General features: G+C 38.7%; 1 protein-coding gene across 1 annotated transcript in view; it reads right to left on the bottom strand.

Annotated features, from left to right (window-relative positions):
• Positions 1 to 20,408, bottom strand: part of MAP3K19 (mitogen-activated protein kinase kinase kinase 19) — a gene marked incomplete at its 3' end in the record, with an annotated part of 41,861 nt that extends 21,453 nt beyond the window's left edge. The window contains 5 exon segments of the mRNA XM_081241751.1: positions 3,466 to 3,725; positions 10,190 to 10,275; positions 10,281 to 10,310; positions 17,042 to 17,157; positions 20,372 to 20,408. Coding sequence (XP_081097877.1) covers positions 3,466 to 3,725; positions 10,190 to 10,275; positions 10,281 to 10,310; positions 17,042 to 17,157; positions 20,372 to 20,393 — 514 coding nt within the window. The 5' untranslated portion in view covers positions 20,394 to 20,408.
• Positions 20,409 to 27,619: the final 7,211 nt, after the last annotated feature.

Here is a 27,619-nt window from a genome sequence, read left to right as displayed (position 1 = left end):
AGCAGGAATTAAAGATACCAGGTACCTCTGAAGGTGGGGTTGCAGGTGAGTCTGAAACAAGGGGTTGCTTCAAACTCTGTACAAGGAGTTCGTTCCAGATTCCCTGTCCTGTGTCCTGCCCCACTTGTCAGGGGTTGCTCTTCTCCATTCCTGGCTGGAAGTTTATTCTCTGAAGAGCTTGAAACAAAGATGCGAAGGAGCTAGGTACAGCTGAGAGCAGAAACAGGGTGCTGGAGTGAAAATGTGAGGATAAATGAAAGCCTCCACATTGACATGTGAAGCTCCAGCCTTATAACCTACAGGCAAGAGCTTGGATTCTCCTCTCAGGCAAACTAGCTGAGAGAAAAGCCTACCTACGCACCCTGACACTAGGGGAATCCGTCACCCAACCATCCAGGTCTCTGTCCACTCCACAAGCCCCCTCGAGCCTCTGGCACTTTTTGGTCTCCCCCTCTTAAATACAAATAATCGCCAAGGATCAACTGATATATGGGAATAGCCTCTAACATGAAAATAAACAGGACAAAACAGAAAGAGAGAAGAGAACTCAGAGGGAATAGAGACAATGAAAAACTACCGTTAATATCATTCATGTACCTTCTTCAGGAAGCTACGGGAAAATTTACCTTCCTAAAGTGAATGCATTAATCAAGAGAGAGGAAGCCGTGTACCCAGTACACAGGGGTCCAACACAGAGGGTAGCCAAGGGCATTTCCAGGATAATGATGAGGAACTCCCAAAGAGACAGCTGGTCAGGAGGTCCAAAGACCAAGTAACACAGAGTGAAACAGGAGGGCAGAGCATTCCAGGAGCAAGGTCTTAGAAAACAAAAGAAACCAATGGATTACTTGGTGTGCAGTTGCTGAATTGAGGTGCGTTTCACAGGTCCATCGGACAGGATGGGGATGAATTAGTGACAGATACACAGAAAGTAAACAAATGGTGAAATGAGGCGAGTATTAAAGCTGGGATAAATAGAATGTCTCAAAAGAAAAGCAATGTAATCATAGCACACTCTGGGGCTCAGCTGTGAATGATATTTTACCTAGTCATAATAAGAGAGGGCTTCCCTGGTGGCGCAGTGGTTGAGAGTCCGCCTGCCGATGCAGGGGACACGGGTTCGTGCCCTGGTCCAGGAAGATCCCACATGCCGCGGAGCGGCTGGGCCCATGAGCCATGGCTGCTGAGCCTGTGCTCTGCAATGGGAGAGGCCACAACAGTGAGAGGCCTACGTACCACAAAACCCCCCCAAAAAAACAAACAAACAAAAAACATAATAAGGGAGACATTGAATATTAATTTTTTTAAAGCACAAAGATTTCGAAGGTTGCCTGTGTGTGTAGAGAGTAATATAAAATTGTTAAACCCTAATAGATAATGCCTAAATTGAGCAATCAAGCAATGTAGTTATAAACATGTTATTTAGAAATGTGGAATTACATTCTAGAAGAAACGGTCTTGAAACAGTATTTGTACTTCTTATTTCTTACTTTTTATTTTTTCTCACCTGTCTTTTCTGACTTTTTCTTAATTGACATATATTGATTGTCTAAAATTTAAGATTGCATTTAAACAAAAATATTTTTAAAAAGGGAACGAACACCAGCCTGGTAAACCCAGCTGACTTCTTCAGACAAGATCGTAACACTGATGGAGCAGATCCCATCACAGGATACTGACCTAACCCAGTTTGTTCTTGTTTGAATGTGCTACTTTTATTACATCTTCAAGACTTTCTGTGGTTTGGCCAGGAGAAGAGGATATTTCCATGATGTCCAATTCAATCTCTCCATCCATCCTTCTTCCAGTTTGTACCTGCACCAACTACCCTCCCTTTTCTCTAAATTCACCTCCACCACAAGACTAAATGTTTCTCCTTTTTTTCCCTCATAACTAAAGTGGGGCTCAAATGGGCGGTGTGAGCTCTGAACACACATGACATGGTGCTTAAGCACGTTGGCTTCAGAGACAGGGGGTCCAGGTTTGAACCCAGCCTCTGTAACCCATTAGCTATGTGACCTGGGCATGCACTTAACCTTCTGAGGCTCACTTTCCTCATTTCTAAAACGAGAATGCTAATATTACCTGTATCAGTGAATATTTGTGCCTTGCGGTAATAGGCACTCAATAAATGGTGACTGCCATTGTTATTAATTCAATATACATTTTAAAATAGCTATATGCCAGATCTGGAGCGAGGTGTGCAGAGGTGCGATGGTTTTTGCCTTTGTCATCTGGTGAAGACCAACACATAAAAAGACAGTGACAATTCAGCATGATGAGTGTTATGTTGCAGACAAGGTCAGGATCCTATGGGAGTCCAAAGGCCTGGCGACTCCCCCAGTCTTGGGGACATTCAGGAAGACTTCCCAGAGGAGGGGGTTTCTAAGGGGAGAACTGAAGGATGGCTTAATGTTCCGGCAGAAAAAAACAACATGTGCAAATATTCACATATTTGTTCTGGGAACAGAAGGCGTTTGGTGATGCTGATGTTTAGCATCTGCTGAGGAAGAGTGGCAAGAGAGGAGACTGAAGAGAGGCTGTGGACAACTGGGAGTGAGATTTCTGGATTTCAAGGAACAAGACCCTGGGTCTACATCACAGTCCAGACCTGATGTTAACACTTTTATACACAGCCTATCGAAACTCAGCTTCAACATCATGTTAAATGAAATCAGCCAGACAGAAAAGGACAAATGTTGTATGATTTCACTTATATGAGGGACCTAGAATAGTCAAATTCATAGAGACACAAAGTAGAATAGTGGCTACCAGTGGTACAGGGGGAAAGTAGAAAGGAGAGTTAAAGTTGAATGGGTATAGATCTTCAGTTTTGCAAGATGAAAAAGTTCTGGGGATGCATAGTGGCAACGGTTGTGCAACAACGTAAATGTATTTAATTCCACTAAACCGTACACTTAAAAATAGTTAAAATGTGATGTACATTGTACCACAATAAATTTAAAATTAAAAAAAAATTTAAAACACCACTGCTTCATTTAAATTTCATTTGAGCTCAACCCTTGCACCCAAATCCTATAATAATAATTCAATTTTTTTCCCTTCTTTTGGTGAGATGCTTCACATTTCCTCCGCTGTGTGATATCTCTCGTTGCAATAAGCCAATAAATGCAAAATTTTGGATTTTGCATACAATTTTGTCCCTGGTGGTTTAGGCCAATTGGTTTAGGACAGTGGTAAGCAGATATCAATGAGAGTAACGTCCTAAGGGGAAACGCTGGTATCAGTGTGCTATCTGTTAAATAAGTCTTGGGCTAGATAGAACAGCTAACTCAAATCTTGGAGGAAAGCATCCTCAGTGTAGGCCCCCCAAACTCCCATAGATAAAGATAAACCAAATATGAGTTCCCTGTAAAGATTTTCAAACGCAGAAGAAAAAGATCAGTAAAGAAATATTTATGGACCAAAGAATAAAGGAATAACTGTGTAATTAAATGAACTCACCTTCAGATTTTCTCGGCTGCCCCTTCAGAAAGTGAGGAACATCTTCTCTGGCTACAGACTTGGAGATGTTCGGTTCTAAGCAAGGTCTTGGCCAAAAAAAGCCCAAGTTCACATTGCAGAGCTCCTGGTAATGTTCCTCTTTCTTCAGGAGTAAAGGCTGCCTGGTCACCATATTTGTCCTGGAGCCTACCATCTCAATTTCATTTGGAAGTGAAACAGAATGTGCTGGTACCCATTCCTGATGCACTGAGGTTATCTGACTAAAAGGCAGAGGAAACGGTTTGATTTAAAAGTCATTCCCCATGTCTTCTGGGTCTCCAGTTCTCAGCCCAGCCCGACATCACTAGAAAGTTTGGAGGACTACTTCCAAACGCTGCTGCTGTGTGGAATGGCTGTATTCCTGAAAGCACAAGACCTCCCTGTCCTCTGAGTTGCTCCCCACCTCATCTGCCCTCTGCCCCTCGCACTTTAGTTTTCCCATTCCCTGTTTCCTCAAGCAGAGATATCAGAGGGGCAAAGGGGAGACATAGGGGGTGCATCCTTGTACTTCTCCAAAGGTGTTGACCAAAGGCCTTTGACCATTCTCCAAAGGACCAGTGCTTCTCAAACTATCTTTGGTGAAGAATCCGTTTAAAATTTTCCATTGCATTGTGGGCTGAAAGTTTTGTAATATGTAATCAAAGTGAATGATTATATGAAATGAACATATGAAAAATTAAAAGAAAATAAAAAACATGAAAATAAATTATAAGACACTCATGAAAGAAATTAAAGATGATACAAATAGATGGAGAGATATACCATGTTCTTGGATTGGAAGAATCAACATTGTGAAAATGACTCTACTACACAAAGCAATCTACAGATTCATTGCAATGCCTATCAAACTACCACTGGCATTTTTCACAGAACTAGAACAAACAATTTCACAATTTGTGTGGAAACACAAAAGACCCCGTAGCCAAAGCAATCTTGAGAAAGAAAAACGGAGCTGGAGGAATCAGGCTCCCTGATTTCAGACTATACTATAAAGCTACAGTAATCAAGACAGTATGGTACCGGCACAAAAGCAGAAATATAGATCAATGGAACAGGATAGAAAGCCCAGAAATAAACCCATGCATATACGGTCACCTTATCTTTGATAAAGGAGGCAAGAATATACAATGAAGAAAAGACAGCCTCTTCAGTAAGTGGTGCTGGGAAAACTGGACAGCTGCATGTAAAAGAATGAAATTAGAACACTCCCTAACATCATACACAAAACTAAACTCAAAATGGATTAAGGACCGAAATGTAAGGCCAGACACTATCAAACTCTTAGAGGAAAACATAGGCAGAACACTCTATAACATAAATCACAGCAAGATCCTTTTTGACCCACCTCCTAGAGAAATGGAAATAAAAACAAAAATAAATAAATGGGACCTAATGAAACTTCAAATCTTTTGCACAGCAAAGGAAACCATAAACAAGACGAAAAGACAATCCTCAGAATGGGAGAAAATATTTGCAAATGAAGCAACTGACAAAGGATTAATCTCCAAAATTTACAAGCAACTCATGCAGCTCAATATCAAAAAAACAAACAACCCAATCCAAAAATGGGCAGAAGACCTAAATAGACATTTCTCCAAAGAAGATATACAGATTGCCAACAAACACATGAAAGAATGCGCAACATCACTAATCATTAGAGAAAGGCAAATCAAAACTACAATGAGATATCATCTCACACTAGTCAGAATGGCCATCAACAAAAAATCTACAAACAATAAATGCTGGAGAGGGTGTGGAGAAAAGGGAACACTCCTGCACTGTTGGTGGGACTGTAAATTGATGCAGCCACTATGGAGAACAGTATGGAGGTTCCTTAAATAACTAAAAATAGAACTACCATACAACCCAGCAATCCCACTACTGGGCATATACCCTGAGAAAACCATAATTCAAAAAGAGTCATGTACCACAATGTTCATTGCAGCTCTATTTACAATAGCCAGGACGTGGAATCAACTTAAGTGTCCATCAACAGATGAATGGATAAAGAAGATGTGGCACATATATACAATGGAATATTATTCAGCCATAAAAAGAAAAGAAATTGAGTTATTTGTAGTGAGGTGGATGGACCTAGAGTCTGTCATACAGAGTGAAGTAAGTCAGAAAGAGAAAAATAAATACTGTATGCTAACACATATGTATGGAATCTAAAAAACAAAACAAAACAAAAATAAAAAAACTGGTCATGAAGAACCTAGGGGCAAGATGGGAATAAAGACGCAGACCTACTAGAGGATGGACTTGAGGACATAGGGAGGGGGAAGGGTGAGCTGGGACAAAGTGAGAGATTGGCATGAACATATATACACTACCAAATGTAAAATAGATAGCTAGTGGGAAGCAGCCACATAGCACAGGGAGATGGATGTCTTTCATACCAGTTTTATAGTCATCCTTGAGGGCAAACACCTAGCTGACAAGTTGGAGTAAGAAAAACATACAGCATACTTTCCTAATAACTAAACTGTCAGTGAAAAGGATGTTCTAGTAAAGGCTAGGTACAGTTACTGTTTTGCTGTGGAAATTAGAAAACTGGGCAGTGTATACATGTGAACACGTTCTTAAGAATGACTGTACTTTTACAATCATTGAGGACTAATAAACCCTGGTTATTTTTTTTTTACCCAGAATGTTTTGTGTGTGTGTGTGTAGTACGCGGGCCTCTCACTGCTGTAGCCTCTAACGTTGCGGAGCATAGGCTCCGGACGTGCAGGCTCAGCGGCCATGACTCACGGGCCTAGCCGCTCCGCGGCATGTGGGATCTTCCCGGACTGCGGCACGAACCCGTGTCCCCTGAATCGGCAGGGGCACTCTCAACCACTGCGCCACCAGGGAAGCCCTACCCAGAATGTTTTTAAGCAAATTTAATGTGTTCAAAATCTGTTAATTGGTTGATTTCTTCTTTTATTTTAAAACAAGGAGCAAAGATACAATAAGCGAGTATGAGAAATACCTGCCTTTTTAGACATTGTGAAAAGTTAATGGCTCCTAAATGGAAAAAAAAAATTTTGGTCCTAAATGGCGGAGGGGAGGGGGAAAGATTATACAACATTCTGGCTCTGAAATCATCTTGGAACATATGTGTTCTCTTTTTGTCTTTTGAATACTGTGAGTAGTCACGGGAGCCTCTAAACATATCCAGTGGTCCAGCAAAGAGGATGCACTGTTACATGTAAAAATAAAACACTTGCTCCCATCTGAGTGAATCTTTCCAGTAAGAAGATGTATTAATAAAATAACCCTGACACTTCCTTGGTGGTCCAGTGGTTAAGACTTCACCTTCCAGCACAGAGGGTGCAGGTTCGATCCCTGGTCGAGAAGATAAGATCCCACGTGCCTCGTGGCCAAAAACCCAAAAAATATAAAACAGAAGCAATATTGTACCATATTCAGTAAAGACTTTTTAAAAATGGTCCATATCAAAAGAATCTTAATAATTAATTAACCGCACGAGAAAATGTTACAGTGGAGAGAAACTAAAAGGCAACATTTAAACACAACCAGAAACATAATTTCCTTGCAGAAGAGGTGCAAATGACATTCATAAAAGTCGGGAAATGATGATTAATTTGTTAATGTAAGTGCTATATCATTAAAATGAAAATTTAAAATTGGCCTAACCTAATTCATTCAATCAAGAAAAATTATTTTCTCCAGAGAAGTTTTACTTTTCTGTGTTTTCCACTTGTTCTGTTTAAATTGATGGGAATCGAATTTCAAAACATTTTGATAACCTCTCCACGTTTTGATAATTTCCTAAGTCATGATTTTCAACAGAATTTTTTAAAACTACATTTTCCAGCCTTTTTTGCCACTAGAGTTCAGAAAGCTAACTTGAGACATGGATTCACATGGGTTACATGAGAAAAGATAAGGCACAGGCATCATTTGCTGATGTGGGTGTCAACAGAGGAGGGAGGTTCTGAGGTCAGTGTGGGAGCAGCTCCTGGTTGTGACTGAAGCAGCATAATCTGGGGGTCAGTAGCCAGTTTTGAGATGTAGCTACAAGAATTCTTTCTGACAATCCAACCTGGGGTCTGTTCTTCTCCCTTGGTTTTTCAATGGTCTGTGAACTTTCTAGTATCTTTGAAAACTTCCTTCCTTCTTCACTCAAGTAGAGTAGATTCTGTTATCTACACTTAAGAATTGTGATGATACACTATTAAAAATAAATTAAGCCCAGTAATTTCAGAAAATAGGTTCTTATTCACTCATGAAAAGGGTAATTTTACATGCTCAATTTCCAGCCTATGAGGTTTGCATCTGATATGTTCTGGGAAAATAGCTTATTGAGGAATACAAGAAGGTTTTTATACTACGGAAAAAGATGAGGGATTTTGCGGGGGGATTTTATTTTACAAGTTACCATCTGTAAAAGCCCATAATAAAGCAAATGTACGCTGCAGGAATACTTAGTTGTTAAAAGACCAGGGGAGTTATCCAAACATTATATAAAGTTTATACATACTTTAGTCAGTGATGCTCCCTTTTAAAAGAATAATACAATGAACAGAGATAAACTAAATGATTAAATGTGCATATCTAGAGCTTCCCTGGTGGCACAGTGGTTAAGAATTTGCCTGCCAATGCAGGAGACATGGGTTCGAGCCCTGGTCCAGGAAGATCCTACATGCCGTGGAGCAACTAAGCCCACGCGCCACAACTATTGAAGCCCACATGCCTAGAGCCCGTGCTCCACAACAAGAGAAGCTACCGCAATGAGAAGCCCACGCAGTGCAACGAAGAGTAGTCCCCGTTCGCCGCAACTAAGGAAAGCCCACATGCAGCAACGAAGACCTAACACAGCCAAAAATAAATAAATAAATAAATTTTAAAAATGTTCATATCTACAACAGAATAGTCACATGGTATGTGCATAAAGTCTTCATAACATGTGCAAGCACTTTAACATTAACAACCTGGAATATGTTATTGGTAGAAACATGTAAATGGGATTTAAAGAGATTTATTGCTGTTTAAGATGTATACAATGCACAATAATACCCCAAACAGTTTTATTTCAGGCTTTGTGACTTAAAAGAGTAACTAGTTCTAGTGAAGACTCTTATCAACTATGAGAGGAAAATTTAGAAACGTAATTGCTTCTTTCAAATGGTAACCCAAGTTATGAAAGCTTAAAACTACAAGGGCTTAGTCGAGATGCTGCATAAGTGTTATGGTTCCTATATGAAAACCTAAAATCTTACAAATCGATTTTAAAAGAATTATAAGCACCTCAAATGGCAAGTCACCTCCAAATTGAGCAGAATAAACACATTATTTTAACCTCCTGGAAGATGATGGGGAACACAGTCAGGCTTCTGAGAACTCAGCTTTGAAACCTTTGAAAGTCAAAGGCAGATCACATAGACTGTTTGGAAGGGGATCAGAACTTGTTTATTTTAATTAGGTCTTTCAGGGTTCATCGTTTCAAATGTTATTAAATTATTCCCCGCCCTCCGCCAGGGGAGAGGAGATACTGAGTGAGTTTGAGAAAGACTGAAGGGTCCCCAGAAGAGGGCAGCATCACATAAGGGGCCAAAGGAGACAGCAGCTAGGACAGCACTGTGGCATTCAGGGTGGTTGACAGGGATGAGAAAAAAGACGTCCAGAGAGCAGCTTCCCTGGAGTGTTAGAAATGCAAATAGGAACATTACCAGAGAGAGATTGGAGCAGTTCAAATAAACATTTCATTTAAGAAGTTTGTAGTAGGGGGACTTCCCTGGTGGCACAGTGGTTAAGAATCTGCCTGCCAATGCAGGGAACACGGGTTCGAGCCCTGGTCCAGGAAGATCCCACATGCCGTGGAGCAGCTAAGCCCGTGCCACAATTACTGAGCCTGCGCTCTAGAGCCCGCAAGCCACAACTACTGAGCCCACGTGCCACAACTACTGAAACCCATGAACCTAGAGGCTGTGCTCCACAACAAGAGAAGCCACCGCAGTGAGAAGCCCGCACACCGCAAAGAAGAGTAGCCCCCGCTCGCCGCAACTAGAGAAAGCCTGCACGTAGCAACGAAGACTCAATGCAGCCAAAAATAAACAAATTTATTTTTTAAAAAAAGTTTGTAGGCGAATAGATGACAGACAAATGTGATCTCTGTGATGCCTATTTTTTGAAGTGAGAATCTGCAAATACTTTGTGATCTGTTCAATACAAGGACACTTATGGGTAGGACAGGATGACATATTTGGAATGGGCATGGTTCTGGAAAATTCCAGACTTATGACCTCCTAGAATACAAGAGTGCAACCTGGGGCTTTAGTTCTTTGTTCAGGCCCCCAACTCCCCCTCAAGGGAGGAGCTCTGGGATGACAGATAGTGGAGAAATGCTTGCCCCTGGAAGAGAACAGATCCCTGGAGCTGATGGAAGATTCTGAGAGGAAAGAAATGAGGGATAAGATGTTATTAGACAGAAAAGAAAGGAGATGAGAACAGTAGGCTGAGCTGGAGTGGGGTAGAACGAAGAGGAGAGACAGAAGAGGGATGCCCATTTTGGCTGGGCAGATTGACAAGACTCACTGATTCAGGTATGGACCAAAGGATAGGATTATGAGTGATTTTTCTTTTCCTTTGTGCTTGTCTGTGATTTCAACGTTCCTGCACTGAGCACTACCAAAATTAGGGGGGAAATCCAAATAATCCATGTTATCTTTGTAACCATATCAAGGACAGAAGACAGATACCTTCTGTCCTGGGTTGCCAGTCTTGTCCATCACCACTTGGATCTCCTTTTTCACTAATCAGTTGGAATGAGTGCAGACATCATCTTGGTCAAACTCCTGAAATATCATAAAATAGAAACTCAGTTGTTCAATGTAGTACTTGGTTGGCAGAGTGAATGTTGATTTTTTTTCTAGGCTAAAGTTTCACACTGTGGATTCCTTTTAAATCGGATAAAGTATTTAGGACTAAAAATATGGGAAAGTATTCGCCTCCAGAGCACCAGGCTCAGACAGACACGGACGTGATTAACTGCATAATCAAAAATGAAGATCAAAGCTGAAATCACTGAGACACATAGAAATTCAATATTTTCTACTTTATCATGTCCGTGTCCAGGCTGTTAAACTGCCACAAATTCCATCTGGGTGGGTAACTGGAAAGAATCCTTTGGCCACAGTCCGTGAACAACCCCAAAGGAACATGATCTTTTCCATAATGCCTCCCTGGGGCATCATTTGTAAATGATGAGGGTAGAAATCCCTGCCCCATATGGAAGCTGCAGATATAACCTTAGACTGAAAGGAGGCAGCAAAGCTGATTAAAGTTTTCACTATGACAGCTTTTTGATCTAATCTTGGTATGCAACCTCTAAAGCTTTCCTTTTACCCTCTAGAAAATAATCATTATGCTGAAAAACACAGTTGAGAAACAGCTTGATTTATAAAAAGTACTCCTAACTCTCTAAAGGAGAAATGTTTTCTATTAGAATTCATTGTTGTTGACAGTTTCCTTCATTAGAAGTTGTTGCTGGTGATTTTGCCCTTTCTAACGTCTAGAACAGTGATAGATGCAAGTAGTAGTTAAAATATCCCGTCACAACCTGGATGTTACAACGGGCTGTCTGGCTTCTGTGATCTGGTTGAACTGCCTATTTAAGGAGACTGTTGGATAAAAAGCCTTAGCCCTAAATGCAGATGCCTGTTGGACAAGCAGGTAGCCTTTATCACCAAACATTATCTGATATTTCATTCACTAATTCCCAAGAGAGCTTGGGAATCTTTTCTTTTTGTTTTGTTCATTTTAATTATCACAGAAAAAAATAAAAATAAAACCCTGCATTTATACTGCCATGAAAATATTTTAGGTGTTCAATTGTAATAACTTAGTAGTACATCATTTTTAAGATTTTTTTTTTGATGTGGACCATTTTTAAAGTCTTTGTTGAATTTTTTTCTATTTTTTAAATCTTTATTAGAGTATAATTGCTTTATAATGTGTTAATTTCTGCTGTGCAACAAAGTGAATAGGTTATATGTATACATACATCCCCATATCCCCTCCCTCTTAAGCCTCCCTCCCACCCACCCTATCCCACCCCTCTCAACTGCTCAGTTCCTTCATTAGCTGGTCCTTTAAGAAAAGTTGGAAGACACAGAGTGTGGGCACACCTACCTACAAAACCCATCATGACTACTAGCATTTACACATAAAGTGTCAGACACTGTTGCACCTTTCACATATTAACTAATTTAATCCTCACAACAACTCTAGAGGTAGGAACTATTGTTCTCTTTTGTATGTGAGGTCTAGAGAAGTTAAGTAACTTACCCAAGGTCACATAGCTAGCCTGAAGTCTGGTTACAGAGGTCTTAACTACTCTGCTTTCTTGTTACTGTGAAAAACTTGAAACAGAGTCTGAACAAGAAGCAGAAAGAAAAGAATCAATAACAGTGAGCAAAATTAAGAGAAAGAATACTCAAACCTGATTTATAGGTTTTGCACAGGAAAAGATAAAATAAAAGATGTGTGATGCCTACAATCTCCTGACAAAAATTTCTTCCGTAGAATAAACTGAAAAACCATAAGTATCACAAACAAAAAGAATGTAGGGAATAATGTCTACTTTGAAGGTTATCATGGAAATGAAGGCAAAAGCAGAAACAGCTCAGAATTTTCTAATTTCTTTTAGAATACTAAATATGAATGACTTTAGGGAGTGCTTGGGTGCTACAAGGAGGAAAATTAAAATAATGACACTCAGTTGTGAGTGAAGGAGAGAAAATGTTAGAATAGCACATCCCAAACATAAATGGAGTTCATAAACCGTTGACAGCGATGCAGGAGGTGACAACAGACTAGATAGAGGGCATAGCATTCTAATCTGTAAACAACAGAATGCCAACCACACAAAAAAGAGGCATAGAAATCATACGTAATTAAATTTAGAAAGATGATTCTCCTTAGATGAAAAAAGATTGGGAGAGGGTATGAAGAGCCTCTCAGGAGCAATCCTACAAGCAAGGCAGCTGCTTATATTTGTAAACTATAAAAACCTATTACAGACAACCCAAAAGAAAAGCAAGCTTTCATTCAAAGAAAAGAAGTGAAGAATGACCTTGGGTTTTGCAATTTAAGCACTAGAGAAAGCACTAAGAAGCAGAGGCAAATTCAATAGTGAGAGTCTATTTCTCCTTCAGAAATGAGTTCAGTTATTTCAACCATAATAAGAAAGATATAGAGTGAAAGTTCAGAAAATGTTTTGCAAGACAAAATATACTAATATGAAAGGATTTTTAGTCTTTTTAAGAAAGAAAGTTCCTAACTATACCACAAAAAAAAAGAAAAGTAAATGAGTTTTTGTTTATCAATTTCTGATGCATGACACGCATTTTAAAGATTGGTCTCTAGGTATTTTATTCCAATTACTATGTAATATTAGTAGTCAAAAACAATACAACCTTCAATCTTGTGACAAAGCCTACTACACAGCAAGGTTTCTAAGCCTTGCTGCTATTGACATTTGGGGCTGGGTGATTCTTTGCTGTGGAAAGCCTGCCCTGCGCACTGTAGGATGTTTAGCAGCATCCCTGACCTCTACCCACTGGATGCCAGCAGCACTTCTGCCCCGGTTGTGACACCAAAAATGTCTCTAAGCCTTGCTAACTGCCTCCTGAGGGGTAAAATCACCCCCTTTTGACAACCACTATACTAAAGCAACTTTGGTGAGAAGGAGGCTAACCTCTTTAGAAAAGTTACAAATGCACAATAGTAAAATATTCAAATAGTATTAAAAATAAATGTTTCCATTCTACCTCATCCCATCCCATGCCCCAGAGGAGTCGGGATTTAACCATTTCTGTATTTTAATTTTTAATTAGTTTTCATTTTTATCTAACTTATACATTTTTTAAAAGTCAAATAATGGTTAAAAGCAAAAACTTATAACAAAAAATGTCATCAGTTGCCTTCCCCACTCTTTCCCCCAGAGGCAGCCAGTTCCAGCCTTTTAAGTGTTTCTTTTGGTATTTTCTTCCATATCTCTAGATAATGTACTTATCCTGCTGTCACTAAAGTGATATATTACCTACTGGCTTCTTATTATTGCAGTTGACAATTTAATATTCTTATACTTTGCCTCTAACTTCCCAGTAAATTCACCCTCTTTTTCTTGTGAAATCAGTAGGCAAAGTTCAAATTATGATTATTTGAGTATTGTACTATACTGTATGTATTGCACTGTAGTAGTGCAATAGTAGTGTAGTATGTTTATACTTTCCTGAATAACTTTTTTCCTGCACAAAACCCAAAACCCCTATTTTTATTTCATTCACAATTTAACATTTAATTCCTTTTCTTATATTTTTTTAAATCTTAAATCTTCCAAACATCCTGTGGTCTTTTCACCAGGTTAAATATATCAGATAATATATCAGTTCCATCTTCTTCCTGGAAATCTCCATTATTCTGTTCTCCCTCACTCCTCCCATCCCCCAAGGATCAGAGCTCTTTGTTCTCTAGACTTCATACGTGGCTGAAGCCCTGGGACTTGCTTTCTGCTTTATACCAAGGATACCCTCCTCTCTTGTGTTAGGTTCCAGATCCCCTGAATTATGGATCCAATTTTCCCCTCCATTTTTATCTTATTTCGTTAATTTAACAGAGCACATAGTAGCTTCCTTAAAAGGTGTATGAAATGTAAAATGTTTGAGCATTTGTGTGTCTGAAAAATGTCTTTATTCAACTCTAATACTTGACTTATAGTTTGTCTGGATATAAAATCCTAGGTTGAAAACCCTATTTTTTCTCAGATATTTGAAGGCATACCCCTTCCCTTTAATTTACTTTTAAGTATAGCATACATTCAGAAAAGTGCACATATCATAAGTGTATAGACTAGTGAATGTTTATAAACTGAACACACTCATGTAACCAGGACCCGGATCAAGTAAAAGACTTCTTAGACGTAAAAATCAAGACCAGTAAAGGAAAAAGTGGGTACACTGGTTTTCATCAAAATTAAAAACTTTTGTTTGATAAAAGAATTGTCAAAAAGGTGAAAAAGGGCTTCCCTGGTGGCGCAGTGGTTGAGAGTCTGCCTGCCGATGCAGGGGATGCGGGTTCGTGCCCCGGTCCGGGAAGATCCCACATGCCGTGGAGCGGCTAGGCCCGTGAGCCATGGCCGCTGAGCCTGCGCGTCCGGAGCCTGTGCTCCGCAACAGGAGAGGCCACAACAGTGAGAGGCCCGCGTACAGAAAAAAAAAAAAAGGTGAAAAAACCCCCAAGTTTTTCTTATTGGCTAGCAGAAAATATCTGCGAGTCACACTTCATTCAGAATATATAAAGAATTCTCTAAACCCAACGATAAGAAAACAAACAATTCAATCAGAAAATGGACAAAATATTTGAACAATTTATGCTGATGGCAAATAAATTTTTAAAAAATGTTCAACATTGGTCGTTAGGGAAATGCAAATTAAAACCACAATGAGATAACACCATATACTTATTTTGGTTTAAAATTTTTAAAATGGTTAAAATAGAAAATACTGATAGTACCAAATGCTGGCAAGGGTATAGAGAAACTGGATGTCTCATTTATTGCTGGTGGGAATATAAAATGGTAGAGCCACTCTGGAAAATTGTTTGGCAGTTTTTAAAAAAAACAAAACACACATTTACCAAATGACCCACTAATTGGACTCCTGGGCATGTACCCTAGAGAAATGAAAACATAAGTCACACAAAAGTTTATACATGAATGTTCATAGTAGCTTTATTTGTAATAGCCCCAAACTAGAAACAACCCAAATGTCTTTCAACAAGTGAATGGCTAAATAAACTGTGAAACAAAATATAATTGTAATAGAATACTACTTAGCAATAGAAAGAAACTATTGGTACACGCAATAGCTTGGATCTATCTCAAGAGCATTATGCTGAGTTGAAAAAGCAATCTTAAAAGTTCACATGTATGATAATTTCATTTATATGACATTTGTGAAATTACAAAATTATAGAGTTAGAGAATAGATCAGTGGTTGCCAGGAGTTAGCAGGGAGGATGTGGCAGTAAAGAGAGGAGTAAGAGGGCGTTCCTTTGTGGAGACAGACCAGGTTTGTATCTTGATCATGATAATACAGGGGATAAAATGTCATAGAACTGTACACACAGGCACACAAAAACAGAAGAAGAAAAAGGAATGCATTCAAAGACTAGTGAAATCCAACTAAGGTCTGTAGTCTAGTTCCTTGTATTGTGTCAATATCAGTTTCCTAGTTTTGACAATCAGCTATAGTTATGATGATAATTCCAATTGGTGGTAGCTCATGGAGGTTATACAGCACCTCTCTGTACTATTTTTACAAGTTCTTGTGAATCTATACTTATTTCAAACTAATTTTTTACTCAAATTTTTGTTTTTTGTTTTCTTGTTATTTTGGGATGATATTTGGAAGGAGAAAGGGACTGAAAGATCTTACTCCACCATCTCCAAAACTCTTTGTATTGTTTATACATATTATAGTCCATACCTCATTACCTTTTAGAAATAGACAATTTTGTGGTCATATTCTTTTTTTTTTTTTTTTTTGCGGTACGTGGGCCTCTCACTGTTGTGGCCTCTCCTGTTGCCGAGCACAGGCTCCGGATGCGCAGGCTCAGTGGCCATGGCTCACGGGCCTAGCCGCTCCGCAGCATGTGGGATCCTCCCAGAATGGGGCACGAACCCGTGTCCCCTGCATTGGCAGGCGGACCCTCAACCACTGCGCCACCAGGGAAGCCCTGTGGTCATATTCTTTATTACCAATAAAATATAAGGTAGGAATTTCTCTTTTTTTGGTGGGGATCGAATCCAGGTCCCCACAGTGAAAGCACCAAATCCTAACCACTGGACGGCCAGGGAATTCCCATAGAGTAGTAATATTTTTAACAATTTGGGCTATGTTAATTTTTATAAAAATTCAAAAGGTACACATGAGTATACCTTTGCAAAGTTCTTCTCCAATTCTGTTCCTTTAGGCAACCACTTTACCAGTTTACTGTACATCTTGGGAATCATTCCATAATTTTCCATGGGCACAATGTTTGTTACCACTACCGCTACTATACTTTGTAGAGTCATTCATCATGGGCAGGGGGTGATGACCAGGGCCAAGAAGAGGTACCTCCTTTGTCGTACCCTGTGATGGATTTGACATGATCAGAATAATGATTTTCTCCTTTTCCACATTAACATACATAAAGACAAGCTACATTTTACTATTTAGTATGGATTCAACTGCAGTAATATTCTGTGGTATTCCATACACACACACACATACACACACACACACAGTGCATGAGACTCAGAGTTGACTAGCTCATTACTGCCCTGAGATTAAACTCATGAAAGACTGTCATTAATTGTACTTTAAGTTTCTTTATAATCACATTTAAATCTATAATTGCAATATATGATTGTTATAAATATTCAAGCAACACAAATGAAGTAGATGTAAATACAGTAAGTGTAGATGGAGTAGCTTATCCATTTTTCTGTTACTTTGTTTTTTTAAAGAGAGTTTCTTACCTTCCTGCTGCTAATGCTTTGCAAGATTATGTTTTGGTTTTTAGTAACTGTCATCATATCAGTTGGAGAAGAGTTTGTATCATGACAAATGTCAAGTAATGATTCAACATGTCTTTCTGCCAAAAGAAACATAATAATGTGTTTTGATGAGATGCATCTCCAGCAGTTTCACAGCAAGATCTAGCTCTAGGTTCTAAAATCAGTTCCATTTTGTCTAAGATTTTCTTGAAATAGTGGACTGGGATCCTGATGAAGCTTCAGGCCATAATTTTCACAAGAGTCCACCTAGAGGGGTGGGATAGGGAGGGTGGGAGGGAGGGAGACGCGAGAGAGAAGAGATATGGAAACATATGTATATGTATAACTGATTCACTTTGTTATAAAGCAGAAACTAACACACCATTGTAAAGCAATTATACTCCAATAAAGATGTTAAAAAAATAAAATAAAATAAAATAAAATGAAAAATAAGGAAAGAGAAATTATTATCATACAGACAGGAAAGTGATGGATGGTAAGGTAAAAACATACAAAAATGTTTGTCATTAATATTAAGTGGAAATATAGAAGATAACATAGAAAATAGATTAAAGATATAAATATGTGAAAAATATGCATGTAAATGGACAAAAATCAAAAGAAAACATGGAAAATGTTTATGTTATTAAGATTATGACAATTATTAAACATTTAAAATTTATTTTAATGTAATAACAAAATAAAAAGGAAGGAAATAAAAATTGCCCTTAATTAAAAAAAAAAAAAAGAGTCCACAGAATGAACGGGGTTTTGTCCTTTTATTTTTAAAAAGGGGCCAAAGTTTCGAGCACACTTCCTGTCCAGCACTTGAAGCCACATTAAACTGATAGAGTTCTAAAAACCAAACAGTGAATTTCCAGTTAGTTCCTGGGGGACATTGCTCTCATATTCATCCCTCTCCTGCTATCCTGACTTCTTCAGATAAGCACAGGCTCGTCCATGAAAACTTCCTCTTGCAATCATTCTTCCATTTATCCTAATAACTGAAACAAATTTGAACGAGTGATCTATACTCATATCCTCCATTTCTTCACCATATCCTCTTTCTTTACTCTTTGCAACCTGTCTTCTGCCTCTATCCTGCCATTGAAACTCTCACTTCCTTATCACGTCGGCTTTGTAAACTCTTTTCCAATTTGACGTTGTTTCCCACTCCTTCCTTCTTGTAACTCTCTCCCAATTCTCCTCCCTTTCTCATTCCCCTGAGTCTCTGTGTGCACAGCTCTCTCTAACTGTGGGCGCACCTCCTCTGTTCAGCCCCTGCAATTTTCTTACCATCATCAGTACATTAGTGATCTTACCTACTCTCAGGTCCTCACAATCTCCTTGTAGAGAACTCCCAAAAGAACATATCAACCCATCCATTCCCACAAGCCCTGTCCTACAGAAAATTGCTACTTTGAACGTCCTAAGTTTCCATCAAATGTAGTGTTTTACAACTCATTACCTTCAACATCCTCACCAAAACAAAGTGTTCTCCTATTTTGTTGATTGTATTTCTATCTCCCCACCTCCTAGGGCTGAAACATTGGAATCATGTTTAACTCAACTCCCTCAGCCCTCGTCTCTGTGTCTCCTCTATCAATGTTACAGCACTAAATTCTGTGAATTCTTTCACAATCTCTTAGACTCACCATACCCAGCACTTCTCAGGCCCACTACACACCATGCCCAAAGACTCTTTTCCTGGTCCTTATAACCGCACATGGGTACTTCTGTAGTTTCTTAAGAGAGCTTCCCTGGTATGAGTCTCTTCCTTCAAATTCATCCAACACAATGACAGCTTAATTTTCCTAAAACATGGCTTTCATCATTACCTGGCTTAAAAGTCTTTAGTGACTCTATTTTATTGGGAAAAAAAAATGTCCTTCAGGCTGACATTTAATGAGTCCTCAATGGACCCAGTTTCTTTCTTTCTTTTTTTTTAAAATAAATTTATTTATTTTATTTATTTATTCTTGGCTGTGTTGGGTCTTCATTGCTGCGTGCGGGCTTTCTCTAGTTGCAGTGAGCGGGGGCTACTCTTCTCTTTATTGTGGCCCGCGGACTTCTCATTGCAGTGGCTTCTCTTGTTGCGGAGCACAGGCTCTAGGCATGCAGACTTCCGTAGTTGTGGCTCGTGGGCTATAGAGCACAGGCTCAGTAGTTGTGGCGCATGGGCTTAGTTGCTCCCCGACATGTGGGATCTTCCTGGACCAGGGCTCGAACCCATGTCCCCTGCATTGCCAAGTGGATTCTTAACCACTGCGCCACCGGGGAAGTCCCTGGACCCAGTTTCTTTATGTATCTAATCTTCTGTATTCCTTTTCCCTGACATGAACTGTTGGTTCTAGTCTCCCATTTGCTCCTGGGATAAGCCATGCTCACTTACAGTATGCTGCCTCTGCTCCACAAAATTAAATCTCATCTTTTTTTTTTTTTTTTTTTGCGGTACGCGGGCCTCTCTCACTGTTGTGGCCTCTCCCGTTGCGGAGCACAGGCTCCAGACGCGCAGGCTCAGCGGCCACGGCTCACTGGCCTAGCCGCTCCGCGGCATGTGGGATCTTCCTGGACTGGGGCACGAACCCGTGTCCCCTGCATCGGCAGGCGGACTGTCAACCACTGCGCCACCAGGGAAGCCCAAATCTCATCATTTTTTAAGGACCAGATTGAGTCTCACCTCTTCCATGAAACCTCCCTGGGGATAACCTTGTACCCTGCCAAGAAGCTTCCAAAAAAAGCCAATCAAACAATAAAGTCAAGCAGCTTTCACAGTCACATGTGGCTCAGTGGCACTTTTTCTATTACACTTTTCTCTGTGGCTGGCTTTTTTGTCCTGCTCAGACTCTTTCTCCCTGCCTATATCACACCTTCTCTCTTCTTCTCTTCCTTCCTATCTTACCCAGCATTTGAGAACCACTGTAAGTCCTTCTTCCCCTTTCAAGTTTACAACAAGCTCTTTCTCCTCTGACTTACATGATGTGTCCCTGACTGTACTGAACACTTTCAAAAGGTAGGACCATGTCTTAGACTTCTTTGCCTGCCTCAGAGTATCTAGTTTTGGGTCTTGTACAAAGTCTCTGCTCAATAAATAGTTGTTCACTTGATTTCTTTTTTAAAAATTTATTGAAGTATCATTGATTTACAATGTTGTGTTAATTTCTACTGTACAGCAATGTGATTCATTTATACATATATACACATTTAGTTTGATTTCTTTAAATGGATCCATCAAATCCATGTAGAAAAAGAAAGATTTCTAATACAGCTTTTGTAGTTAGAGAATTTTGAAAGTGGAATAGAAATATTTACCTGGTTTTGGCATAGAATTCATTAGAATGTCCAATAACTGCTGTTTTCTGAAACTTCCTATTTGTGACACATAATGTATTGCTGATTTTCCACTAAAATCACAGAGTTTAGGGTCTCTAGGAAGAATAGAATCAACATCAAAGATTAGTTAGTTCAATCTATTGAAAAAGAAAACCACTGACATCAAATAAATAAAAGTTATTTATTTTACTATAAAAGTACTTTTAATTACTATAAAAGTAATTTTATAGTTTGGGGATAACAATAATGACTTCAAAATGTATGAGAGAGAGTGACAAATTTTCAAGATTTTTAAGTGAGAAGAATATGCTGTATATCTTATGCCTCTCCCATTCTAAAAACCTTCTAAGGCAGAAAATTTCCAACTTTGGACAAGAAGTTTCATAATTCTTTAATAATGCCTAAATCAAGCAAAGATAAAAATTTTTTTAAATTATTTATTTATTTATTTATTTTAGGCTGTGTTGGGTTTTCATTTCTGTGCGAGGGCTTTCTCTAGTTGCATTGAGTGGGGGCCACTCCTCAACGCGGTGCGCGGGCCTCTCACTATCACAGCCTCTCTTGTCGCGGAGCACAGGCTCCAGATGCGCAGGCTCAGTAGTTGTGGCTCACAGGCCGAGTTGCTCCGCGGCATGTGGGATCTTCCCAGACCAGGGCTCGAACCTGTGTCCCCTGCATGGGCAGGCAGATTCTCAACCCCAGCACCACCAGGGAAGCCCTAAAAAACATCTTGATTAACTGTTGTCTTATCATCTCCACATAGCTGACTTGATTGTTTTTTTTCTTTCCAATGGTTTAGTTAATTGCTTAGTCTTGATATTTCTTTTTCCTAGTGCTAACAGCTAGCTCTTTTATCATTCAAAATAGTAGAATGGCCTAGCATCTCACTTTGAAATTAAACTGATATGCTTATTTCACAGGCTTTTGGTTGAGTGGAGTGATCATATCATAAAATCTCTGCGTGATTTTTTCATTCCTCTTTGCCTTGCCCTGTGACTGTTAAGCCCAACTGACTGGTCTTAGGACTCCTTGAATCAGCACCAATCTCCTCTCTCTGCTGTACTGGATCCTAGAATTAGACATGAGCTCAGAGAGGTCCAAAGGGTAAATGATGGAACTCTTATTAACAGATTATGGTGAGAGAAACAATGACTAAACTTGCTTCACTAGTCACATTCTGGGACCAGGAGCGAATTGATCATGGTTTCCAACCTAACACCTTTGAATTTGAATCTCTTTATTGCTATGGGACAGGGTAATGTTTTATGATCTGCAACAATATTCTTATGACCTTTTCTCCATCAAAAGTCATGATTCAAAAGAGTTAGCATGGGACCAAGAATCGATGGACTGCCACTACCTTGATATGTAGCCTTAAGCAAGTCATTTATCTTGTTAGGACCTTGTTTTGCTCATCTGCCTTGATTAGTGTTTCTTCATGTGGTGTCCTTTGATCTCCAGTATTCTGGACCCCACTCCAGGCCTACTAAACACCATCTCTGCGGTGATGTCCAGTAATCTCCATTTTTAACAATCTCTTCAGCTGTTGTTTAACGCTAAAGTTTGACATAGCTTCAGACTTCCATCTTCATCCTATTATACTAATTGATCCTTTTACAATAGCTCATGTTCTTGACTATACTTTTGTTCTGGAAGTTTCATCTTCCTTTTTTATTCCCAAAACAAAATTCCTGTGAAATACTGAGAAAGAGCTTTGTCCATCTTTTCTTATTTGATGACAAGATAAATAGGTAGCAAACAGAATTAGGAAACTGCAATTCTGACATGAAAGACTGTTTATTAACCCTCTAATTTTTAAAAGAGATTGTTTACGTCTCCTATCCTAAAAGAGCAGGCTGACATGTAATCTTTAGATAACAGTAAATCATTACTATAAATTGTTTTTGATAATTGACAGTACTTTCTGCGATAATTAGTAACATTTGGGGGGTAGGGAGCTGTATACTCCAGAATTATTTGACATTCCAAGGAAGTACCAAAAGAGTAAGTATTTAAACAAGTAAAACAAAGGTCCAATATCATAAGAATAATAGATAGCAACCTCTAACATCTGTACATCACTTTGCAACTTCGAAGTCCCTTTTGTGACCATGCATGTGCGTTTCATATATATATACATTATATATATATATATCTTATATATATACAGCATTTAATATATATTCACTATATATTTATATATATAAAGAACTAAATATATATATATATATATATATATATATATATCAATATATACGTCTAGGTTTGCAAATGACTTTGTAAGTAACAATGGCAGAGACACCCTTCCTTGGGTGCTGACTGACCACTTATACTCACGCATGATGCCTGAGGAGCTCAGACAGAACCTCCACAGGTCTACAGAGGGTTAACATATAAAGACTCTCAAACAGGTCCACATCTCTCACAGCCAGCATCAGAGGGGTGAAGCCATGTTGGTTTGGGAAATTTATATCTAGGAACTCTTCAGATGCCTTTAAAAACATGAAACTTTATTTCTGTTATGTCTTTACTGCATGTGTATTAATACTAATCTTTGCATTTTCATTGTTTGGCCAAATTCTCAACTTTAAGACATTCTTCCTCAATATCTTGAGAGGGAGCTGATTAACTGAAAGAACACAGGCCTGAGAGACAGACAGATCTCTGTTTGAATTTGAACTTTTTAAATTGGTTATTTAACCTCCCTGACAGGGTTATATCAAGGACAGTCTGTTAAAAGTTGATCAAATCACCCTGATGAAATAAGGGACCCCTAGTTAAATAATGAATACTTTTCATCTGGGACATAATCATACTAAAAAATTATTTGGTATTTATCTGAAATTCAAATTTAAATGAGTGTCCTGTATTTTTATTTGCAAAATCTGGCAACCCTATACACTGAACTTCAGGGGCTTCAGCTGCAAAGTGGGAATAATAGTGTTTACCCTTCAGGGTTGTTTTGATGATTGGAGATAGATAGAATATGAAAAGCACTGAGCAGAGTGTTTGATACACGCACAGTAAACATTTGTGGAATGAATGAATGATTTACAATGACAAGGTAGCTTATTATTTAACAGTATTTATATAGTCAAATGGATGTGAATATATAGATGTTATATGTTTTTTAATGAAAGTAAAATTTAATTTGGATAATTCAGAACTGAGAAGCTACTGGAAGGCCAAATTATCCAAATTGTTTATTTTCTAGACCAAAGTAACTCATGAACTTCCATCTCTATTTCACTTTATGCCACATCAATACAGTCGGTGTCTCTACCCCAGTTTCTCCAGGGACAGACTGGAGATAATGATATTACCTCAGAGGGGTGCTGTGGGCATTAATCAGTTATTATTTTTTTAGTCTCTGAAAAGAAACCACTTCTTATATCAATGTTTATTATTAGTTAGAACTAACATGAAAGTTTTGAGCTGAGAATAGTTTTCCAATAGCACAGTAATTGAGGATCTATTGATTAAACTCTGGATCCAGTTACAGGTACCAGTTTTTTAAAACTTAGGGACTTATCTTGAGGAGTGAAAAATGTGGTTATGAAAACAGACATTGTCCCACTACTGGGCATATACCCTGAGAAAACTAGAATTCAAAAAAAGCCGTGTACCAAAGTGTTCATTGCAGCTCTATTTACAATAGCCAGGACATGGAAGTAACCTAAGTGTCCATCAACAGATGAACGGATAAAGAAGATGTGGCATATATATACAATGGAATATTACTCAGCCATAAAAAGGAATGAAATTGAGTTATTTTTAGCAAGGTGGATGGACCTAGAGACTGTCATACAGAGTGAAGTAAGTCAAAAAGAGAAAAACAAATACCGTATGCTAACACATATATATGGAATCTAAAAAAAAGAAAATGGTCAGAAGAACCTAGGGTCAAGATGGGAATAAAGATGTAAAGATGCAGACCTACTAGAGAATGGACTTGAGGATATGGGGAGGGGGAAGGGTAAGCTGGAACAAAGTAAGAGAGTGGCATGGACATATATACACTACCAAACGTAAAATAGATAGCTAGTGGGAAGCAGCCACATAGCACAGGGAGATCAGCTCGGTGCTTTGTGACCACCTAGACGGGTGGGATAGGGAGGGTGGGAGGGAGGGAGATGCAAGAGGGAAGAGATATGGGCACATATGTATATGTATAACTGATTCACTTTGTTATAAAGCAGAAACTGACACACCATTGTAAAGCAATTATACTCCAATAAAGATGTTAAATATATATATATATATATATATATGGTGATGGAGCTAACAGATTTAAAAAAAAAGAAAGAAAAGAAAACACATCGAATGACAGCAACAACTGTTGAAAATACCATTAAAGTGAAATTTAGTGTCTTCCAAAAATGTTTCTAAACCTCAGTTTATGATGTATGGCAATTTTAGACTATCGTTTAGTACAGCAAAATAATTTAGAGTTCTTTGGATTTTGGTGTCTGTTTCCTTGAGCTCAAGATAAAGATAAAAACTGCAAATGGTCCGAAGGGATCTAAACAGCAGTCGTACAAATGGCAATGATGTCAAGGGAACGCCTGTGAGTAAGTTGACAGTGGTTCTCCAGGGGCATCCTTGGGAGCACATTATTTCCCAGGGGTGCTACATGACTTCTCCTCGCATCCAGCTGGAAGAAGGTGTAAATAGGCTGCTGCTGTGTTCTTTTATTATTTTGTTTTCCACCCCAAGTGTCCAATTTAATTCTGTTTCTTTCTCATATTTCCTGCCTGAAACTTTCTGGAACTGCATTTGAAAAGAACTTATTTTTCTTTAAAAGGAGTCATACGTAGTCTGTTCCTTTCTCACCCCTCACCCACTCACCTACCCAAAGACAGAAGCAAACATCAGATTAACTGACCAGCAAGTGTTGAAGTTGTTCAAGGTCATCTTGCCATGAACTTTGAAGAAGTTGCATTTGGGGAGCCTGGATTCCATTGATGGCCAAGAGTTGCCTTTGGACATCACAGCTAGCCACGTGGACCGCGGTTTGATTTCTTTAATTGCAAAGGGTAATATCTACTCCATTTTCCAGAAGAAATCCAACAACCTGCAACACCACAGCATTCTAATTTAGCCTTTTTGAGTACCAATAGTGTCTTCTGGGTTGGGTAGAAAACTTATTTAGTGGGGCACAGCTCTGATTCATGATATAAGAAAGGAGAATAAGAGAGGCATAAAAATGAAGGATTGATTTGGATGCAGGTGACTGCTATTGCCTTTTTTTAATTTGGGAAACAAAAAATCTCCATGATAATGGGTAGTTTGGGGATATCTTTTTTTTTTTTTTTTTTGCAGTATGCGGGCCTCTCACTGTTGTGGCCTCTCCTGTTGCGAAGCACAGGCTCTGGACGCACAGGCTCAGCGGCCATGGCTCACGGGCCCAGCCGCTCCGCAGCATGTGGGATCCTCTCGGACCAGGGCACGAACTCGTGTCCCCTGAATTGGCAGGCGGACTCTCAACCACTGCGCCACCAGGGAAGCCCCTATATACTTATTTTTGAAAACAGTATTTTCAGTATCATTTCAGTTAAAAGAAATGTTTTCAGAAAAAAAGATAATTAAAACCTGTCCTTCAATAAAGATGAAAACTGGATAATCAAATAACAACTAGACTAGAAATACATATTTATATCACCAGCTCATCTATAAAGTGGAAATAAAACCCCAAAGGTATTTTTTCCCAAGCTTATTACCCTTAGCAATGAAATGACAATGCATGTTATGGAATCGTGGGCTTAACTCTTAAGTGAGAGCATTTCAAAAGTAGTATCTACCTCAAAAATAAAAACTAAAATTAATATTTAAACCAACTGCAACCCAAAAGTTATTAAATCAAATCACTACAGTACTGGGCACTGTGGTCGTTTATTTGGTAATCTACTGTCTCATACACTCAGCAGTGACTGGAGGAGGACAATAATGATTGAATTGACATACAGCAGTATCCCTATACATGGGTAGCTCTTTCAATGAAAGTGGACGGACCCACCCTGCTTTTTATTAGTGAGCTCCATTTCCTCTTCTGATCTTCAGTCTGTACATTTCCATCTTAAGTTTTTTCATGAAAAAGCTTTTCTCAATTTTTCTTTTAGGATTGTTTTGATCAACGATTTTTTTAAGCAATAACATTTCATTCCACAGGGATTGCTGGTTTAGCATCTATTGAAGCCCTGTTCTTGTATCTTTAATTGTATGTATGATTAATCTACAATACTTGTAAAACAAAATCTTTTTATTATACTTTACATATGATTTGGAATCTTATGTAATTAAGAGTTAAAACAATGGGAATCTCCTTTTATGTTAAGAAAATATAGCCAAGAACACATACAATACTGAGTGGCACAAGAAGGTTTATACCATGTGAAGTTAACACATATATAGGTGATTAAACTAAAATAAAAGATTGTTGCTGGGTATAATTCAATGGACATAAGTATTTTTATATACTTCTCTTGTCCTTACCAGTTTAGCCTACTGGTTTAGAGGCATTTATATAAAGTATTGGATGGGATTGTTTCAATATCTGAAAAGTCAAAAATAGCTTATTACAACGACTCTAAGGATATAATTATTTGAGATTAGGACACAGTTTCCTCTATCAGTTTACCTGATGTTCCTCCTTTGGGACATCCTTGGGGAGAAAAAAAAGTTGCAACATTTGGTATTATCCAAAATGTGATGAAAAGTGGAGATTTGGCTTACCTGTGGTATGTTTTGCAGAGGAAGTTGGTCCACTGTTGAAGAAACACCAAGCCAAACAGCAGTCAACATCATTCTAATTCATCGTGGCACTGATTTCTGGGACAGCTGTCAACCCACACTTCAACAAGGGATCCATTTAAAAGCAGCATAGATATTGATTTTTTCTTTGATTATTTTCCAGTGGTTCACAGCTCACAGTACTTGAAAAAAAAGATATTTAAAGCTGGTTCTGAGTGCACAAACCCTTCAGTTAGCTGCAGAGACTGCTTAGTTTATGGCCTGTCACCTGGGCAACCATGCACTGTGCATTTAGCTTGGAGATTTGAAAGCAGTACAATTTCATTCAAGAAGGAAAACAAGTGTGTACACTATTTGAAGTTGCTGTTTAGATGCTTAAAAGAGTTCGACCCCTATGGACTATCATGGTTGGCACAATTGCCGTTATCACCTTATCCACTGAGATTTTTTCCAGGAAAGCTGTACCTTTATAATTGC

The sequence above is a fragment of the Mesoplodon bidens genome, assembly GCF_964165515.1.
Source record: "Mesoplodon bidens genome assembly, chromosome: 8".
Classification (NCBI taxonomy): domain Eukaryota; kingdom Metazoa; phylum Chordata; class Mammalia; order Artiodactyla; family Ziphiidae; genus Mesoplodon; species Mesoplodon bidens.
This window is presented reverse-complemented; position numbering and strand designations above follow the sequence as displayed.